Consider the following 20,805-nt stretch of genomic DNA (forward strand, 5'->3'; position numbering starts at 1 on the left):
GAAACAGTCACTTTTGAGTGAGCAGTCCAACGTAACGGTGTCACTATGTTTTTGAAACAGGAACAAAGGAGTTGTATCAAGATTAAATGTACCAGAGGTTGTACAGCACAACAGTGTCATCAAGGTCTTCAGGTGTATGGGGAATCAGCATTGCCGTGCAGAACTGTGGCACCTTGGGTAAAAGCCTTCAACGAAGGTTGGCAAACTGTGTCAGACGTGCATTGGGCAGATCATCCTAGCATCTATGAAGAGGAAGTGCATGCTGTTCTCGCATTAGTGGACAGTGATCGACGCCATACAATTTGCGAGCTCTCCCATGAAACCGGATTAGTGCATACGGCTGTGCTTTGCGTCCTGAAGGAACGCCTGGGGAAACGAAAAATTGTGCCACGATGGGTTCTGCATGACTTGACCAAAATGCAGAAATGGATGCGTTATGACGCTGCTCATATGCACTTGGAGTGCTATGAGTGCGAAGGAGAGGTCGTATCATAACATTGGATGAGATGTGCCACATCGTACGAGCCAAAAGTGAAATGCCAATCCAACGAATGGTGTCATTATGGGTCACCACGAAGTCGAAAGTAGCCCCAGTATGACGAAAGTTATGCCAATTCTCATGTACAATTGTGATGGTGTTATCCTAACGCATTACGTTCCTCCATGGCAGACTGTCAATGCACAGCATTACTGTTCATTTTCGGAGCATCACATGCAACCAGCTCTGCGAAAGAAGCGGTGACTCTGTGCAACCCACCCATCATTTTGCACGACAATATTCGGGCATGTACAGCACAAGCTGTGGCTGCTCTGTTTGGTCGATGGGACTGGGAAGTACCATCCAACGTACTCCCCGAACTTAAGTTCTTGTGACTTTGATTTGATTCCGAAGATGAAGGAACCACTTTGTGGCATTTGCTTCAGAACTGTTCCAGAGATTCAACAGGCAGTAGACCACTCCATTCACACCATCAACAGAACAGGCTCTGCTAACGGTATACTATGCCTTCCACATTGCTGGCAACAGGTTCTACACAATGCTGGTGACTACTTTGGAGTACAGTAACAGGAGCAAACATGTAACTTTTTTGCATTGGTTGTGAATAAATAGTTGCCACTATTTAAGTTCCAACGCTTGTAGATCCTTTAAGAATACTATTAGTTGTTCCTCCAAATGTTTATAATTAGTGCAGAAATTATATTTGTTTTTAAGTCAACAATAGAATTCTTCTTCTTCTTCTTCTTCTTCTTGCGTTACATCCTCTGTAGGACCACGGGTAGCCCGTTTGTGGACTGCATTTTCCTCTTCTTCTCCCAGAACCTCTTTTCATTCTTTCTCTTCTCCTCTCCCGCTCTTCTTCCAAGATCTTCCGTTTCCGTTTTACAAAACAATTACTAATTTCACCCTATAACAAAAGATATTAACTAGGAATAGTCAAAATAAATTAGAAAACCAATTATATACATACAACTAAGCACAAAATTAGACCTGGTGGTATATTCTTTAAGACTGAGGGCCAACCTTTCTCTTTTATGAAAACGTAGATTATAATCATGTATATTAATAGTAATTAGTCAAAATTGATAAAATGAATTTTAAGGAGGCAGATGGCAAAACAAGAGGGGAAGTAAAAATATCCCAGCTTGCTTTGTCACAAACTCTGCCTAGAAAACTGCATGACAATGTACTTGACACTACATTTTTGAAGAATCTAAAACACTATCTGGTGGAAAAGGAATTTTACAGTGTTGATGTGATAATGAAGGTTTTTGAATCTTTGACATGTCCTATATTATATGTATGTTCACTGTACACCATGTAATCATACAGGGCAAAATAAAATTCAATTCAATTCAACTTTTGTTAGCAGTGATTAATTTTTCTTTAATGTCACTTGTTACTCGAGATAAAGAGGGTGACTATGTAGTGCTTTTCTTACATTGTGTCCATTCGTTGTGTAATTAATAACCCAAAACTGATTGCACATATTTTAATTGACTTACATTCTAACATTCTTTTTTGTTCTTGAAGTTTATTGTTCGATGTTGCACTTCACAATATGAGGTAGCTGAAATATTATTAGTGTTAAGTAAATGAGTCAGAAATTGCAGGAAAGATTTGATGAGGAAATTATACAAGTATTGCATTCTGATATTACAGGTATGTTTCGTCACTGTACATCATAATTTAATATTAATACCTTTTGTTTTGTTTGACATTGTCAGTTACCTGAAAGAAATTTCATTTATTCAATATGCTTTCAGGACTGGCCTTATAGTTAAGCTAATTATACGCCACGAAGGTCCTGGTGGACAAGAAGAAGTGTATGAGAAAGAAGCAGTTCTCACTGGCACACATTCTATCTTAAATCTTGATCAAGAGCAGTCAAAAATATTTGTTGGTGGTTATCCAGCAGACTTTGAGATGCAGCCTGCAATACAAACCGCATCATTTGATGGAGAAATAGAAGGCCTTGTGATTGGAGATACTCCAGTTTCTCTCTGGAATTTTATAGATGCAGACAAAATTAGTGGAGCAAAAGAAAGGTGATTGTAACTTTACTACCAAACAATATTCTTGTTTTGGATCTCACATCAGATTAATAATAAGATAAGAAAACATAAGCAACCAGTTGAATTTCATAGATATGCAGTTAGATTCATTTGTCTTTTTATGTACCAAACAAATAATTTTAGACACATTGTTATTGGACAGGCCTGATTATAAAGCTTAATGGGCAGTGTGTTGGATCACATACTGTAGGCCTTCACTGTTGGTATTAACATCCTTGATGATTTTTGTTATATGGACAATAGGTTGCTCTATGGCATGTTTCTAGCCTGAGGTTTCATCTTTTAATGCTGGACTCATCATCAGAGGCTGCATGCAATCTTAAACAAACTCAATAAACCAAGCTATTTGTATGTACTTGCAAAATGCTCACATGATGACATCATCAGACCACTTCCTGAGAGCATGGAGTTGTGCTATGGAGCTTGTAGTGCTATGGAGCTTGTAGTGTGGAAGATTTGAATCTTTTTGATTTATGTAGCACTAAGTGCCATAACTCATATTAATTCCAGTCCTTCTTCCTGTCTATGAAAGTTATTTTTGTGCTTGAATTTCTTTGGCCTTTCTGTAGATCCTAGCATAGTAATGATAGAAATATAGTATTGGAGAAATGAATTTGATGCTTCCCTGGCCCAGTGCATTATCTGCTGCTGCCTATTTATTCATGTTGCCCAGAGAATTGCTTTTGTTTTGTATAAGTAGATCGTTAATGTTGTTTTACTTCTTTTGCGGTAAGTGATTGGCATATGTCCTTTGCGTGGACATGTATAAACAATTAGACTCGCTGAGCTTGTTTATGTTTGAGTCTTTATAGCCTCTGATGATGTCTCCAGCATTAGGGGATGAAATGTTAGGTACAGAAACATGCATTAGACAATGACATAATGGCTATGCAACAAATATCTACAATCATAATGATGTTGAAGCTCTTTTGTCTGTGTTTGCTTTAACAATAACATATGTTTTTGAGTGGGGTCCTCCTTTAGCAAAACACAATTTTGTTTTTTGTCCTCGACACGTTTCACTGCAGTTGCAGCATCATCAGTGTTTTTTTTAATTATTATGGCTGCTAAACATAAGCAATGTTCTTTACTTTTTAAATACATATAAATATTAGTTTCTAAATCATAATTACAGGATTCTGAAGAGAACGTAAAATTGTGTATTCATACCTTCTTACCACATGGTGTGGTTTTCCTGCTGTATTGCATTTTTACAGTGACGGTTTTTCTTTACAGTTTGTCACCTGCAACTATAAACAACTTAATTGAGGCTAAACATTTACGCCAAAATTAGGATTTCTAAACTGTTATGGCTATGCCTGAGATTAATAATTCATGTGCAAGGTGCTTGTACACTGTTGTATGAAACAGAATATTTTAACACACACTTAAAGAGAAACTGAATGTGTTCCCATAGTTAATGCCTCCTGTAAAGGAACTGAATATTTGTAACAAAAGACAACTCACTACATCAGCTTCCACAGCAACAAATACATTGTGTCTATATGTGTGAATTAATTAATATTATCATCCCTGTCTAAGAAGTTAGTTCTTGTTTCACTTCTTAATTTATTATTTCAAATATTTGAGGCAGACTAATGTACTGCATAGGATGAGAAAAGAAGAAAACTGAAGCGTGGTGCTGTAGAAGGTTGTTGAAAATTACTTGGTCCGATAAGATAAGGAATAAGGAGGTTCTCAACAGAATCGATGAAAAGAGGAACATATGGAAAACACTACAAAGAAGAAGGGGCAGGATGATAGGACTTGAGTTGAGACTTCAGGAAATAACTCCCATGATACTAATTGGCACAAGATGGGATCATGGTGGAACACATTGAAATTTTTCTTTGCCACAGTGTAGTTATCATTTCTTAAGATATGTTTTGGCCATAACAATCATCAGATCAAAATAAAACAAGGATAGATACAATTTACCTCATTAACAAATGAACTGAATGCCAGTCTAATTATACATTAAATGTTATGTGTGTGTTGTATTCAGAATTATTTGAAAGTATTTGTGATGTGTTATAATTGTGAACAATACATAAATGTTTATAAAATGATTCTTCTTACAGAGACAAACTTGTGAACCTGCAGCAAAGTACTGGATATAGATTTGATGGTAGTGGATATGTACAGGTGGCTGGCAAGTCTTACAGCCTGAAGCAACAGTCTGACATACAGCTTAGTTTCAAAACATTTGCTAAAAATGGTCTTTTGTTTTTGGTTGGCAGAGGAAGCAAATCTTTCTTGTCAATAGAGCTGAGAAATGGAAGTGTCCTGTACCAGGTAAGTACATGACCTCTTATAAGTATGAACAGCTTCTTAAAAGGTTACTGTGTGCTATGTGTTACCCTGTTCACAAATTCCTAGAGTAGCCTCTCAACCCCCATTTTCACTGATGGTGTGTTTTTTTTTTACTTAAAGTACCAAATGCGGTAAATGTGGTACACTGTTTATTTGCTTAGCCTTTTCTTTGGTGTGGGATCTTTCCACAAAGGGAACATTTTTTTAAATTATTTGCTTGCAGTAGTATTATGAAGTCAACTCAGTATTTACAAACTCAATATAAGCACAATATACTGATCTGATATATGAAAAATTGTATACTGATGGAAGAGTTCAGAGGGCATAGCATGGGAGATTATGTTACTATGTAGTCTTTACATGCTGTTCCCACTTTAATTGTGAACAAAGCAGTACCAACACAATAGGAATTATATAGAGTCATAAATTGTACCTTTCCTAATCACTAGAACTGATATGTAATTTTCTTTAGGCTACAACTGCTTCAGCACAGAAAGCATTTCTTTCAGATGTGCATATATTAATTTCAGTGTTCATTTGTTATATTTTTCCATTTTCCTCCAGAACAAGACTCATGTCAGAAAAAGAAAAATGCATATGAATTATGACATTGTTTGCAAGTGAAAGCACTTAGAGTTTGGAGTCTGTTACAGTGAGCTAAGTGCTTTTTGTGCTTTTGTGAAATTTAAGCCTAGTTTCAGTGGTTTTGATCTGGAAATGGGAACAAAGCAGGTTACATTTTCTCTCAAAAGACGTAGATATAGGATGTGTTGGAGTAGCTAGTTTATGCAACAGAGGAAAAACTGTAGTGGAAATGATGTAAAAAGCTTTCTGACTTTGAGGGTAAGTTACCAGTAACAAATCAGAATACTGTCAGGGACAATCAATATTTGATCACAAATCTTCTTTAATCTCTTCAAATGATACAAATTCTAGAGGAGGAAATGCTGGGGCAGGTGATGCATGCTGTTGCTTCTGCACTGCCAGTCATTACTAGTGATGTTCATCTTGCTAAATCTGGCAGTTCTCATGCTGTAGAACATGTTGGAGAGCTAGTTGCTGCTGGAAGTGGATTTCATTTTGTGCATGACACTTTTCTTGCTACCACACTAGCTTCTGAATCTCTTGTTCCATTCAGCAGTCTGATGTGCAGTCATAGAGTAAGTTCCTCATTCACAATTTTGTTTGCAGAAACATATATTTGTTGAAACACAATAAAAATAAATGTGACACATAATGAAATTTTGTTGCAGTAAGCATGAGGCAGCGCTGAACAAGATTCATGCAAAATTCTAAACAATTACCAGAGGCATGACCTCCGAAGTACAGAAATCATTATCTAAGCTGTCTGGCAGCTAGTAGCAGTTTTCATGTAGGCAAGCAAGTGAATAAGTGATCGGAACTATCCACTGTGTCTTTAAAGAATAGCTACAGCTAACAGCAAAACTTGTGTGCACTTCACATTTTTCCCTAATAATCACAAAAAATACATAATCTAAATCATTTGATTCAGGTACGGGAGTCATGTCAAACATTTGTACTAAAATTTCACCAAAAACAGAGACCTGATGCTATCAGCAATGTGCTGCTAATAAAACAGTTTTTTTATAAGGAAAAAATCTCATGCTAAGTTACATTTAGCTCAAACTGTCAAATTATCCTGCATGAATTCTTCTAGTGCACTGCAGTGGCATCTCATGCAGTTTGGCAGAGTCCAACTATTTGTCCAGAGATATTGCAATTACTTTCATTAGAAATACTATACTGAATTCATAAATACACTCCTGGAAATTGAAATAAGAACACCGTGAATTCATTGTCCCAGGAAGGGGAAACTTTATTGACACATTCCTGGGGTCAGATACATCACATGATCACACTGACAGAACCACAGGCACATAGACACAGACAACAGAGCATGCACAATGTCGGCACTAGTACAGTGTATATCCACCTTTCGCAGCAATGCAGGCTGCTATTCTCCCATGGAGACGATCGTAGAGATGCTGGATGTAGTCCTGTGGAACGGCTTGCCATGCCATTTCCACCTGGCGCCTCAGTTGGACCAGCGTTCGTGCTGGACGTGCAGACCGCGTGAGACGACGATCCATCCAGTCCCAAACATGCTCAATGGGGGACAGATCCGGAGATCTTGCTGGCCAGGGTAGTTGACTTACACCTTCTAGAGCACGTTGGGTGGCACGGGATACATGCGGACGTGCATTGTCCTGTTGGAACAGCAAGTTCCCTTGCCGGTCTAGGAATGGTAGAATGATGGGTTCGATGACGGTTTGGATGTACCGTGCACTATTCAGTGTCCCCTCGACGATCACCAGTGGTGTACGGCCAGTGTAGGAGATCGCTCCCCACACTATGATGCCGGGTGTTGGCCCTGTGTGCCTCGGTCGTATGCAGTCCTGATTGTGGCGCTCACCTGCACGGCGCCAAACACGCATACGACCATCATTGGCACCAAGGCAGAAGCGACTCTCATCGCTGAAGACGACACGTCTCCATTCGACCCTCCATTCACGCCTGTCGCGACACCACTGGAGGCGGGCTGCACGATGTTGGGGCGTGAGCGGAAGACGGCCTAACGGTGTGCGGGACCGTAGCCCAGCTTCATGGAGACGGTTGCGAATGGTCCTCGCCGATACCCCAGGAGCAACAGTGTCCCTAATTTGCTGGGAAGTGGCGGTGCGGTCCCCTACGGCACTGCGTAGGATCCTACGGTCTTGGCGTGCATCCGTGCGTCGCTGCGGTCCGGTCCCAGGTCGATGGGCACGTGCACCTTCCGCCGACCACTGGCGACAACATCGATGTACTGTGGAGACCTCACGCCCCATGTGTTGAGCAATTCGGCGGTACGTCCACCCGGCCTCCCGCATGCCCACTATACGCCCTCGCTCAAAGTCCGTCAACTGCACATATGGTTCACGTCCACGCTGTCGCGGCATGCTACCAGTGTTAAAGACTGCGATGGAGCTCCGTATGCCACGGCAAACTGGCTGACACTGACGGCGGCGGTGCACAAATGCTGCGCAGCTAGCGCCATTCGACGGCCAACACCGCGGTTCGTGGTGTGTCCGCTGTGCCGTGCGTGTGATCATTGCTTGTACAGCCCTCTCGCAGTGTCCGGAGCAAGTATGGTGGGTCTGACACACCGGTGTCAATGTGTTCTTTTTTCCATTTCCAGGAGTGTATGTTGTGCCCACCTTACAAAGAGTGCCACTGGTGAGTAATATATGTTGAGCTGTGACATCAGGTCTGGTTCAAATGATTAATTGCCAGGAATGTTCTTCAGGCTACCAAACACATGGTTGTAGATATCTTGGCAGTAACAGCCTGTAAACTTTTGCTGTACATTCTTATTTCTACCAATATAAATTTGAGAGTTAAATATCAGCATGCCCTAATTGTACAACTCCACCAATTTATAAATGAAATGCCAGGATAGTTAGTTTTTTTGGATGTAACTTATGATGAGGCACTGCATGTCGCATGAATGTGGAGGTACAGGATATCTCACCTAAAGAGAGAACTGAGCCCCTTCTCAAAGCATTGTAGTTTCTTAGTTGTTTTTAAAACTTGACAATGTCATTATTTCATTATTTTATTTTTGGAATGATGTTTGTGTTCCAAGGGGAAAAAGGAAGAAGAAGTAGAGTTTAAACATGCTACCTTCTATTCACAGTTTACAAATGATCAATATCTAATTTTTATGGTATAAGTATAAATTTAATTTAGCATATAAGAAGTTTTGTCTATGACATATACTGTATGGTTTTCATTAATTGAACACTTTTGCAGTTGATAATAATAAACATACAATTTAAATGTGTTTCTTAGAACAAAAGTATATCTATGTTACTTGTTTCTACAGTTCAATTTAGGACCTGGCCTACTCAGCATAGAGTCACCAAAAACGTACAATGATGGAAACTGGCACACTGTTGGTGCAATACGTTACCACCAGGATGGTGTTCTGAAGGTAGATGGAGAGAAGATATTCCAGGGCAAAGCACCAGAGAAAGCAAAGGATCTGAAGTTTTGGGACAACTTATACTTTGGAGGCTATCCAGGAGAACATAATATTGTATCTGTCACAAATGTTGACTTTGATGGATGTATAGATCATGTCCAAATTGAAGGAACACCTGTTGATCTCAGTCAAAATACAGGTGCATTTGGAGTTACTGCTGGGTGTCCTGCTCGGGTAATTATCTAAAACTCATATCCAGCATGATTTATGAGACTCAGTGTATTTGTTTCACAGTTACAGAAAATGGTCTGATACATAAGTTTGTGGAATGAAAACACACACACAACTTATCAACATTTTGAATGGCATTACACATGATATAATTTACAGATGAAAACCAAAGAGAGATCTCTCATAGCTCACTTGCTGCCAAGATACTGCAATATCAAAAAATTAAAAAGGAGAGGAATACTAACAGAACTGAGATGATTGTGACTTTCAAACCATTGCTCTTTTTCCAGTTTAAGTACACTTGTTTGCACACACAGCCTCACAGATACCAAAACACATCGACACTGCGTTAGCTTCAACATCAGTGATGTCTCTGTGCTGTTATGCATGTCCGTGTATCATCCATAGATTAGATTCAGGTGATTGATTGTCTCACCTCATTATTATTAAGCGTTTTCGTCCTGGAATTTTTGTTATTGTAATACAACAAGATGGCTCAATTGAACGTAGAAACCTTTCCTCTACTTTTCTGCCTCAGACCACACAAACTTATTTACTTATGAGCACAGACCATTCTGTAAAATGGTATTGGGCACGTCAGGTTTATATGACATTTGAAAAATTACAAATTTCAAAATTATACAGCTACATGCATATACATTAGACTGTCACTAATCTGGCCATTCCTGGCACATATGGGTGCCGGATTAGAGGAAGTGCGGTTTATTGAGTGTCTGAAATTTATTTTATTCATTTATTTTGCTTTTTATTTATTTTCAAAACATAGGGGATATAGTGTGCGGTACTTTATTAAATTGAAAGATACAGGTTTAAAACGTAGAGGTTATACTTTATTAAATCCAAAGATACATTAATTTTTAAAGAAAACTTAGTCCTTGAGTTATACTGTACATAATTATACAGTTGTATCTCTCACTATAAAATATGTCCCTAATTTTTAACTGTCCAATGATGATACATGATGGTGGCATGCTTTATCAAGCAACTGCTGTACAAGCATTACATCAGTACTGCATTTATCTGGTTGTTGCATAATGTACTCCAGAAAGACCTTGGCAGCTTCAACACCAAAAATGTGAGAAATCTTCATGCTCTCACCTCCTGTGTCCTCTTCTTCATCACTTTCATCATTACTTTCTTGCACGCTTTTGATTATTTCTTCATCTGTTAAAGTCTGGTCCGTATCACAGTTTTCCTCATTCAGCCACTTAGTGACATCTTCATCATTAATTTCTTCTCCTACTGGAAGGTTGTGGAACATGTCAGTGTACAAAGTAATTGATAATTCCGAATTGACTGGCTCATCACTGTCACTCACTACTGGATCCAGCTTGGCATCAATGGATGGCCACCATTTTCTCCAGCTCTTCATTTATGGTAGCGCTCTTCACTTTATGCTTCTGCCATTTGGAAAACAACATCACATATGTTAATTGCTTTCCATGCTTTCAGCATAATCTCGATAGAGTGGTTTTCACTTCTGTTCAGCAAGGAGACGAGAAGTGAATGTTGATAATGATGTTTAATTGATTCCAAAATTCCCTGATCCATGGGCTGAATTAGGGCTGTCACATTGTGTGGCGGAAAGAGTGCTTGTATACTATCGGACTTTAGAGAAACATCTGAAGGATGACTGGGAGCATTGTCAATTAAAAGGATAGCTTTTAGTGAAAGCTTTTTCTTCTTTAGCTCTCTTCTCGCTGCTGATACAAACATTTCATGGAACCACTGAGAGAATATTCGTCTGTCCATCCATGTTTTCTTTTGATTGCAATACTGCACTGGTAGAGTGCAGTCAGTGTGTTGAAAACAAAGTGGATGTTGGGATTTTCCGATCACTATAAGCAGAAGTTTATGACTCCCATTTACATTACAGCACACAATTAATGTTACGTGCTGTTTCTGTTGCTTGTGACCACGAGCTTCCTTCTCATTCTTGGCAGCTAATGTTTTTCAAGGAAGTGTCTTGTAAAAGAGTCCTGTTTCATCAGCATTATACAAGGCATCAGCAGTTAAATCTTCTTCCTTTATTATCTTCTGTATCGTGCTTACAAACTCATCAGCATCCTTATCATTAGTTGAGTGACTTTCCTTGGTGACTGTCAGCTGCCAAATGCCATGTAGTTTTTTCCAGTTTGATAGCCAACCTTCACTTGCTGCAAACAAGTTACTACTGCCAAGTTGTTTGTTAAATGCAGCTGCTTTTTCCTTTATAATCGGGCCACTGACTGGAATTCCTTTACTGCGTTGTTGTATGAACCATATATAAACAGCTACGTCCAGTTCTTCATTCTCACTCTTTAGCATAACCTTCCATTTTCCCAACTCACTATCCATTTGTGTTGAGTACTGTCGAACAACATATTCTTTCTTTTTGATGTCATAAATAGTTGCTTGTCCAACATTGAACTTGGCAGCAATGGCTTTCTGCGTAGAACCTCGATTTAACTTACCTAAAATTTCAAGTTTCTGCTTGAGGTCTAACATAACTAGTTTCCTTTTAGAAGACATGATTCTGAACTGTAAAGAAAGCTACAATTTCATATACAATATATAAATAATTGTTTAACTAAGCATTGTTCTGCATGATAATTCATTGTGCACTTGTTTTTGGATGTGCGCCAGATTACTGAGAGGCCGGACTACTGAGGGCCGGATTAATGAGAGTCTAGTGTATCAGTAAAATGAATGATTTCTTCAAAACTAGCCTCTAAAACACAACAATCTTTAAAAAGATCTTCATAATATTCTTTAACACTTTGGTGGGAGGTATGAGTCCTCCCTCGGGCATGGGTGTGTGTGTTGTTCTTAGCATCAGTTAGTTTAAGCTATTTTAAATAGCGTGGAAGTCTAGGGACTGATGACCTCAGCAGTTTGGCCCTTAAGAATTGACACAATGCAAGTTTTCTATTATTTTTCTATAGTTTGGCGAACTGTTGTATAGACAACATTGTGCTTTTAAAGGCTCGTTGTCAGTTAATTTGAACCAATGTTCTTCAATGTGATAATCATTTTTATTTCTTGTGTTATAGCTATGGATATCTCTATTTAACAATGCAGCATGATTACTTTTTACATAAATGTTTCATACATGTTTAGTGATGCTACTATTAATATGTTTAGTCCCTGAACATATTAACAGTAGCATCAATATACATGTATGAAACAAGAATTTATGTAAATGGTATCATGACGGGTTTTGATCTTTTAGTGAATCTTCATCAGATGAACTGAATACTTTACATTGTAATTCATCAACAGACCAGGATGGAAGAGGTGCTCACATTGTGAGACCAGGATAAAATTGTTACAAGATAGTAACTGTGTTTCCCTGGTGTGTGTGTGTGTGTGTGTGTGTGTGTGAATGCGGAAAGATTTTATCTCCTGTGAGATTATTTTCTTGATCTGTATTTGTAAGTTGAGTGGTGTATGCTTGGCTTTTTTTAGATATATTCGAGCATGATTGCTGTAAAAAATTCATAAAATATTAATAATCTTGATCATACTTTTAAAAAATGTTCACTGATCAACACTGATGAACTGTGTTTCCCTGGTGTGTGTGAGTGTGAATGCGGAAAGATTTTATCTCCTGTGAGATTATTTTCTTGATCTGTATTTATAAGTTGAGTGGTGTATGCTTGGCTTTTTTTAGATATATTCAAGCATGATTGCTGTAAAAAATTCATAAAATATTAATAATCTTGATCATACTTTTAAAAAATGTTCACTGATCAACATTTTTATGTGTAACAAAGTTTCATTTATAAAAAATTTCAGCAACTTGATGAAATGTAGCACTTTTCTGTTAAGGTCCATCCCATTTTGTCACACTGCAGCTCTGTTTGCTAGAAACCAGAATGACTTGTCACTTCCAGTGCTCTTCATTTTTTTCTAATAATGGAAAAGCAGTGTATTTGGAGAAAACTGAGGAAGCATTGTGCTTACTCATATCTTGTGTGGTATATTTCATATGTTTGAGTTCTCTGTTAGGCTGCTATTAGTGAAAAAGTAAGATGACCCAAACATGAGGTGTGAGAGGCCTACTGAATGATTATTATAGAAAAATTTAGAGATTTTCTATTTGAAAGCTGGCAGCATTATGCAAAAAAGTAATTTAAAAATGTTAAGCAGCTGCTGTTGCTTGGTATTGTAAGAGTAACTTGTTTCTCTCTTCTCTGGTCACCCAACTGATGTGATACACTAAATGTAAAGACATTCACCTATGAAATAAATGGAAATTACACTACTATTGCTACTGGACTACCGCTGTAGCAAGAACAAATGCGGAAAATGGAACGTAGTACTTTATAGAGAAACATGTAAGATGCAATGAATGACCAGTTGTGCGTAACACTGAATACATTGACTGGACCATAGTAATACAGGTTACAGAATAGGCTGATCACTCATGTGTGATCGCTTAAATAATGCTGTTTCTTTGGCGGCTCACCAGAGCATGCCAGGGGCCAACCCAGGTGGCCTCCATAAGCAAGCCTGTGACTGTATGGATGCACTATCTCTGAAATTGTGCATGTCATGAATGAAGGTACATCAACTACTAATGAAAATACAAATGTAACATGTGATTTTTCAAAGATTGATGACTTGCTTTAAAAGTTCAGAAATATAAAACTGTGAACTTTGCAAAATTAACAAATTTAATATCTTATGACTGCAACATATGTGAGTCACAATTGGAATCAGTCACATTGTACACATAAAGAGTATAACAATTTTTAGGGATACAAAGTGGAATGATAATATCAGCAGGCTGCATCTCTGATTGATCCTAGAATATTGCTCAAGTATATGGGATTCATACCAAAGAGGACTATCTACATCTATACTCAGGAAACCACCATGCAGTGCATGGCAGAGGGTATGTCCCGTAGTACCAGTTATTTGAGTTTCTTCCCATTCCATTCACATATGGAGTGTGGGAAAACTCATAATTTGCATGCCTCTGTGCATTCTGTAATCATTCTAATCTTGTCCTAATGATCCACATGTGAGTGATACGTAGGCAGTTGTAGTGTATTTGCAGAATCATCATTTAAAGCCAGTTCTTGAAATTTTGTGAATTGGCTTTCTCAGAATAGTTTACGTCTGTGTTCAAGAGTCTGCCAATTCTGTTTCTTCAGCATCTCTGTGACATTCTTTCATGGGTCAAACAAAGCTGTGACCATTTGTGCTGTCCTTCTGTGTGTCTGTTCAAAATTCCCTGTTACTCCTATTTGGTATGGGTCCCACAGACGTAAGCAATATCCTAGACTGGGTTGCATGAGTGATTTGTAAGCAATCACCTTTGTACACTGATTGCATGTGTTGCTGATAAACTGAAGTCTACCATCTGTGTTAACAACAACTGAGCTTATGTTATTACCCACAATTGAGCTTATGCGATCATGCCATTTCATGTGTTACACCCAGGTGTTTGTAAGAGTTGGCCGATTACAACTGTGTCTTGTGGATATTATAGTTGTAGGATATTATATTTTTTCATTCTGTGAAGTGCAAAATTTTATATTTCTGAACATTTAAGACAAGTTGCCAATCTTTGCACCACTTTGAAATCTTACCATGATCTTGCTGAATATTTATGCAACTTCATTCGGACAGTGCTTAATTGTAGATAACTGCATCATCTGCAAAAAGTCTGAGGTTATTATTAATATTATCTGCAAGGTCATTAATATACAATGGGAATAGCAAGGGTCCCGACACACTTTCCTGGGGCTCACCCGCAGTTAGCTCTCACATCTGGCAATGACTCTCCATCCAAAATAACATATTGGGTTCTTCCTACCAAAAAGTCCTCAACCCAGTCACAAATTTCACTTGATACCCCTTCCTCAATCCAGTCACAAATTTCGCTTGATACCTCTTACAATCGAACGTTTGACAATAAGCTTAGGTGTGGTACTGAGTCAAGTGCTTTCTGCTAAACAGGAAATACTGCATCTACCTGACTGCCTTGATTCAAAGCTTTCAGTATGTCATGTGGGAATAGTGTGTGTTGAGTTTCACATGATTGATGTTTTCAGAATTCATGCTGGTTGATGTGCAGGAGGTCATTCTGGTCAAGATACCTCAGTATACTGAGGTATGTCTGAGCTTAGAATATGTGCTAAAATTGTTCAACAAATCATTGTCAAGAATAGTTGCTACTCACCATACACTGAAGATGCTGAGCCACAAATAGGCACAACAAAAAGACTTTCAGAAAGGGAGCTTTCAGCCAATAAGGCCATTGTTAAAAATAGACAATATACGAGATGTGATTGGAAAGTTTTAAGAATGCCTCCGCTACTGCTTACTGGTTTAGCGGGCAGGTACACGGAGGGTGGGGAGTAAGTAATTGCCTTGTCCTTGAACGCCCTCTGACAGGAAACTGCGTTTCCTTTATTCAGTTAATTGTGGCAGCTGGTTGAGTTCAGGTCTGTTAGGGTTTGTTGCCGGATCCTATCTGCGTGAAAATGGACGTAAAAACGGAGCAACCAGTTTGTGTGAAATTTTGTTTTAAAACCAGGAAATCAGCTTCTGAGACTTACAAACTGTTAAAAATATCTTTAGGAGATAATTTTATGAGTCAGTCAAATGTTTTTGTCTGGTTCAACAGATTTAAAAATGGCCGTGAATCATTTGAAGATGAACCATGGTCCGGTCATCCTTCCACCTCAAAAATGAATGAAAATGTTGTGAAAGTTCGTGACTTAGTGTGCTTAGACAATTAGGGAGATGGCTGATGGACTTAATTTAAGTTTCTATGCACTGAGTGTCAGCAAAATTCATTCCAAAAGTGTTGTGAAGTGACCAGAGACAATACTGACTTGAGGTGTGCCAACAACTGATTAATTGGACTAAAATGACTCAGATTTGTTAAATAGGGTAATTACAGGTGACAAATCTTGGGTATATGAATATGATCCTTAAACCAAAGTGCAGTCTTGGCAGTGGAAGACTCCAGGATCACCAACCAAAAAAAGCACAGCAAAGTCGGTTGAAGGTGAGGAAAATGTTGGTGATATTTTTCGATTCTACTGGTATTGTGCATCACGAGTTTACCCCTGGAGGACAGACAATTAACCAGGATTACTACAAATGTGTCCTTGAGCGTTTGTGTGAAAAGGTGTGGTAGAAAAGGCCTGCATTGTGGAACGACAGGTGTTGGGTGCTACACCATGATAACGCTCCAGCTCATCATGCCTTCTCTATCGTTGAATTTTTGACCAAATTCAAAATCCCTGTGCTTCCACAACCACCATATTCCCCTGTTTTGGCTCCTGCAGGCTTCTATCTGTTTACTAAACTGAAATTTTCACTGAAAGGGAAGCAATTTGACTCAATTGAAGACATCGAGGCAAATACAGAGAGCGTACTTAACACACTCCAGAAAAAAAAAAAAAAAAAAAAAAAAAAAAAAAAATTCCAGGAATGTTTCCAAAAATGGAAACACCATAGGAGTTGGTGTGTTCAATCAGGAGGGGACTATTTTGAAGGAGATGCATCACAGTAGCATGTAAGTACCACCATTGTGCAATTACAAGCCCATTCTTAAAACTTTCCAATCACACCTTGTACACACACACACACACACACACACACACACACACACACACTCATGCAAACATGATTCACACAAAATGACCACAGTCTCTGGCTACTGAAGCTTTTCGTAATATTTTTACATTCCATCCTGGATTTTCCATTGTTTAAATCAATGTCAAGAGTACTGGGTGGTAGTTTTGTGGATCACTTTTACTGTCTTTGTTGTAAATGGGTGTGACCTATGCTTCCTTCCAGGTACTGGGCATGGTATTTTGTTTGAGGGATCTACAATAAAGTGTAGTTAGAAGAGGGGATAACTCAGCTGCAAACCCAGTATAGAATCTGATAAGCATTCCATTGGGCCATGGTGCTTTGTTCAATTTTAACGATTTTATCATTTTCTCAATGCCACTGACGCTAATACTGATGTCACTGACATTGTCAGTGGTATGAGGATTAAATTGGGGCAGTTCTCCCACAATTTCAGTTTCTGTCTCTGTCATTAGAGACTGGACGCTAACTTTAGTACCACTAACAGCCTCTACATATGATCAGAATTTCTGTGGGTTTTATGAAAGATCATTTGACAATATTCCGCTGTGGTAGTCATTGAAGGTTTCATGCATTGCTCTCTTTGACAGCCAAGCATATTTTTTTCAGCATCTCTTTCTCTATAGCCGTATGCTGTGTTTTACATCTATTATGCAGTTGTGTGTTATCCTGGAAGTTTCTTTATAGTGACTGTGTGCCATGGAGGGTCCTTCCAATTATGAACTGTTATACATATATATCCAGTGCATGGTTAATTATTCTTTTAACCTGGAGCTATAGACCGAGCGAGGTGGCGCAGTGGTTAGACACTGGACTCGCATTCGGGAGGACGGCGGTTCAATCCCGCATCCGGCCATCCTGATTTAGGTTTTCCGTGATTTCCCTAAATCGCTCCAGGCAAATGCCGGAATGGTTCCTTTCAAAGGGCACGGCCGACTTCCTTCCCCGTCCTTCCCTAATCCGATGAGACCGATGACCTCGCTGTCTGGTCTCCTTCCCCAAACCAACCAACCAACCAACCAACCTGGAGCTGTAGTTACTCTACATGCTCCTGCCCTGTGCTGAGAGTTTCAAGTTCCTCATTGAGGTATGACACTGCTGACTTCTTATGCAGTTTACTGTACATATATATCTTTCTGCTTGTTTTAGTTGTCCTTTGTACTTTGGTAATCATTGTTGCCACAACTGCATTTTGGTCACTGATACAAGTTTTGATTTGACCATCCTCAAAGAGGTCATGTCTATTTGTTGCCATTAGATCCAATATATTTCTATAGTGGATGGCGTTCTGAACTCTCTGTTCAAGGTAACTTTCAGAGAAGGCATTAAGTAATGTTTCACAAGATGTCTTATCATGCCCACCACTAACAAAACTGTAATTTTCTCAATTGATTGCTGGATTGTTAAAGTCTCCACCAGTGATTATGCTATGATTGGGGAACTTATGTACAAGTAAACTGAGATTTTGTGTAAAGTTTTTGGTTACAACAGGAGATGAGTCTGGTGGGTGATAGAAGGATCCAGTTACTATTTTGTGCCCACCTCTCATACTGAGTTTTGCCCCAACAATCTCACATACAGCTTCAATTTCTATCTCAGTGGATTCAAGTTTCTTGTCTGCTGTGGCAAATACACCACCTCCATTTCCCATTAGCCTTTCCTTTTGATATACAATTAAAATTTCCCCAAAAATCTCACTTCCATCAGTTTCAGGTTTCAACCAGCTTTCTGTACGTAGTAATATGTGAACTTTGCTGCTCTTCAGGAGCACTTCAGACTCTGGCCCTTTGCTGCAAATGCTTTGGCATTTAACCACTAGGTTTTAAATACTTTCACCTCTGGCAGGCATTTCTTTCGATCTTACACTGATATTTCAGGGATTCCTACAACTGTTGTTATATGGATTGGATCAAGAGTTGCCTAATCTAAAAAAATAAAAAAACCCTTTGCCAGTCGCTGGAATGATCCAAGCTTGACCTCAGAGCTCAGATGACAGGCATCATTTGTTCCAACATGGCTGGCCGCAGTGGCCAAGCGGTTCTAGGTGCTTCAGTTTGGAACCGTGCGACTGCTGTGGTTGCAGGTTCGAATCCTGCCTCAGGCATGGATGTGTGTGATGTCTTTAGGTCAGTTAGGTTTAAGTAGTTCTAAGTTCTAGGGGACTGATGACCTCAGATGTTAAGTCCCAAAGTGCTCAGAGCCATTTGAACCATTTTGTTACAACATGTGCCACAATATGCATTTGGGTAGACTTTGTTCCCAGAGTGGCTGTCGGAATAGCCTCTTGAACATGTTGAATGAGTCCTCCAGCATACACACTGAGTGCACCTGGCATACTTTCCTGTCTGTTGCTGCCATTTTCCTAAGCGGTACCATTATTTGCCACACGTTTGAGCTGCCAATGATTAGTAGACTTCTACCCTTTTGCCTTTGCCTCCTCTTGATACTGGACAGAACAGGTTTCCCCAAAACAGGTGACATGAGTCCAACTAGCTTAGTTTCAGTTTCATTTTCAGTGAAAGAAAGAATCTTGAACTTATTGGGTTGGGGGATCGGTATGACACCTTGAGTACTCCCTGGTCACCATCTACCGCATAAAGGATGTCTAGATCTACCGCTGAAACACCACTCGTAGTCAGGTGGTCAAGTTTTGACAGCTCCCATATTTACAGAGATGACAGGATGCACAGGAGAAGATAGTATTTGGTGTACCTTTAATACCTGTACCACAGGTACACAACTCGTGGAAGCTCTTTTACCTCACTGATTCACAGCAGCTGCCAATTGTTTGACAGCAGTCAGAGCAATTTGCAGCTGCTTACGAATGTCAACCAACTCATCATGTGTTCAAGAACAGCATTCACAGGGGACTACATTTTAACTGTTGCAGTGTATTGAACTAAGCCTGCTGATTATCTTTTAATTTGTTGTGCTACAAAATTACTAATTCCCTGTAAGAATTGAAGCAAATGCACAAAACGAGGTTTCTATTAAGGCAAGAAAAAACCTCTGGTAAAAATTATTAGCTTCCTGAAACTTTGCCCAGATAGCACAGTAAGCCGGTTTCAGACTTGTTTCCAGATGTAAAGTTCAAGTTTATAAGCTTGATCAAAGCTGGAATATTCAGGCCTGTTAGTTGGATTCAAGCTTGAAACAAACATCAAAGTTGGCAGAGTTCAAGCTATATTTCAAGCTTGACTTATCAAGTTTGGCTCCAGCTGTATCTACACACGTGGAATACAGCCTGGTATTTACAGCTTGTTTTAAGCTACATAATTATTAATCTGAATTTATTGAACCTAATTAATTAAATAAATATCAGAATGGAAATGGTGTGAAAAAAAATTATCAAGACATGTAGGCTATGTTTAAAAAATTTTATTTTCAAAGTGTTTAAAATTGTTTTAATTTAAAATTTAATTATTCTGAAGCCCCTCCGGCCCCAGCACACAGACCAGAGCAGGATCAAATATCGCTGACTTCTGCTGGTATAATGCTCCTGTAACAGGTAAAAGAAAATGTTAGCCATACCTAAACATAAAAAATGTAAAACGTTGAAACTGATCAACCTAAATATAATTTATGCCCAAGATTAGCAAAATAACTTCAAACTCACTGATGTAGTAAGAATCATTAACTAGTATAAACGTCACTGAGTAAGCAGCTGCTTTTGGTGACTTCATTCCAAACAGTTTTTAAAGTAATTTGAAATAACTTTTTGTTTGAAATTTTGAAAGTAAAGATGACATTTGGGTAATTTTGCGATGACTTCATGAAGAAGCCACACATCACTATTTCTAACAGTTTCAGGACCATTTAATCTGAATTATAAAGAAACAATTACTTGTACTGTAAGCTTATAAGGAAACTACCGTTTAGAAAAATGTAGACGTTTTATTCTCTCCACAATTATATTTTGGTGAGTAAAACTGAATCAAAATGAAATAAAAGATGAAATCGAAATGAATTTAAGAAATTACCAGTTCAGTGGAACTGAAATGTAAAAGAACAAAAAAATGTTCTCCTTGTCGTATTTTAATATTGCCTTTTATTAGATTTCAGCCACATTACAAATAGCCTAACAA

The 20,805-nt window shown here is 38.7% G+C and overlaps 1 protein-coding gene across 1 annotated transcript in view; it reads left to right on the plus strand.

Moving 5' to 3' along the window:
* The window catches only part of LOC126260846 (laminin subunit alpha), a 405,465-nt gene that overhangs the window by 349,833 nt on the left and 34,827 nt on the right, over nucleotides 1-20,805 (plus strand). The window contains exons 46-48 of the mRNA XM_049958250.1: nucleotides 2,266-2,547; nucleotides 4,656-4,869; nucleotides 8,771-9,103. Coding sequence (XP_049814207.1) covers nucleotides 2,266-2,547; nucleotides 4,656-4,869; nucleotides 8,771-9,103 — 829 coding nt within the window. The remainder of the gene's footprint in view (nucleotides 1-2,265; nucleotides 2,548-4,655; nucleotides 4,870-8,770; nucleotides 9,104-20,805) is intronic.

Source organism: Schistocerca nitens, chromosome 5 (assembly GCF_023898315.1).
Source record: "Schistocerca nitens isolate TAMUIC-IGC-003100 chromosome 5, iqSchNite1.1, whole genome shotgun sequence".
NCBI classification, from domain to species: domain Eukaryota; kingdom Metazoa; phylum Arthropoda; class Insecta; order Orthoptera; family Acrididae; genus Schistocerca; species Schistocerca nitens.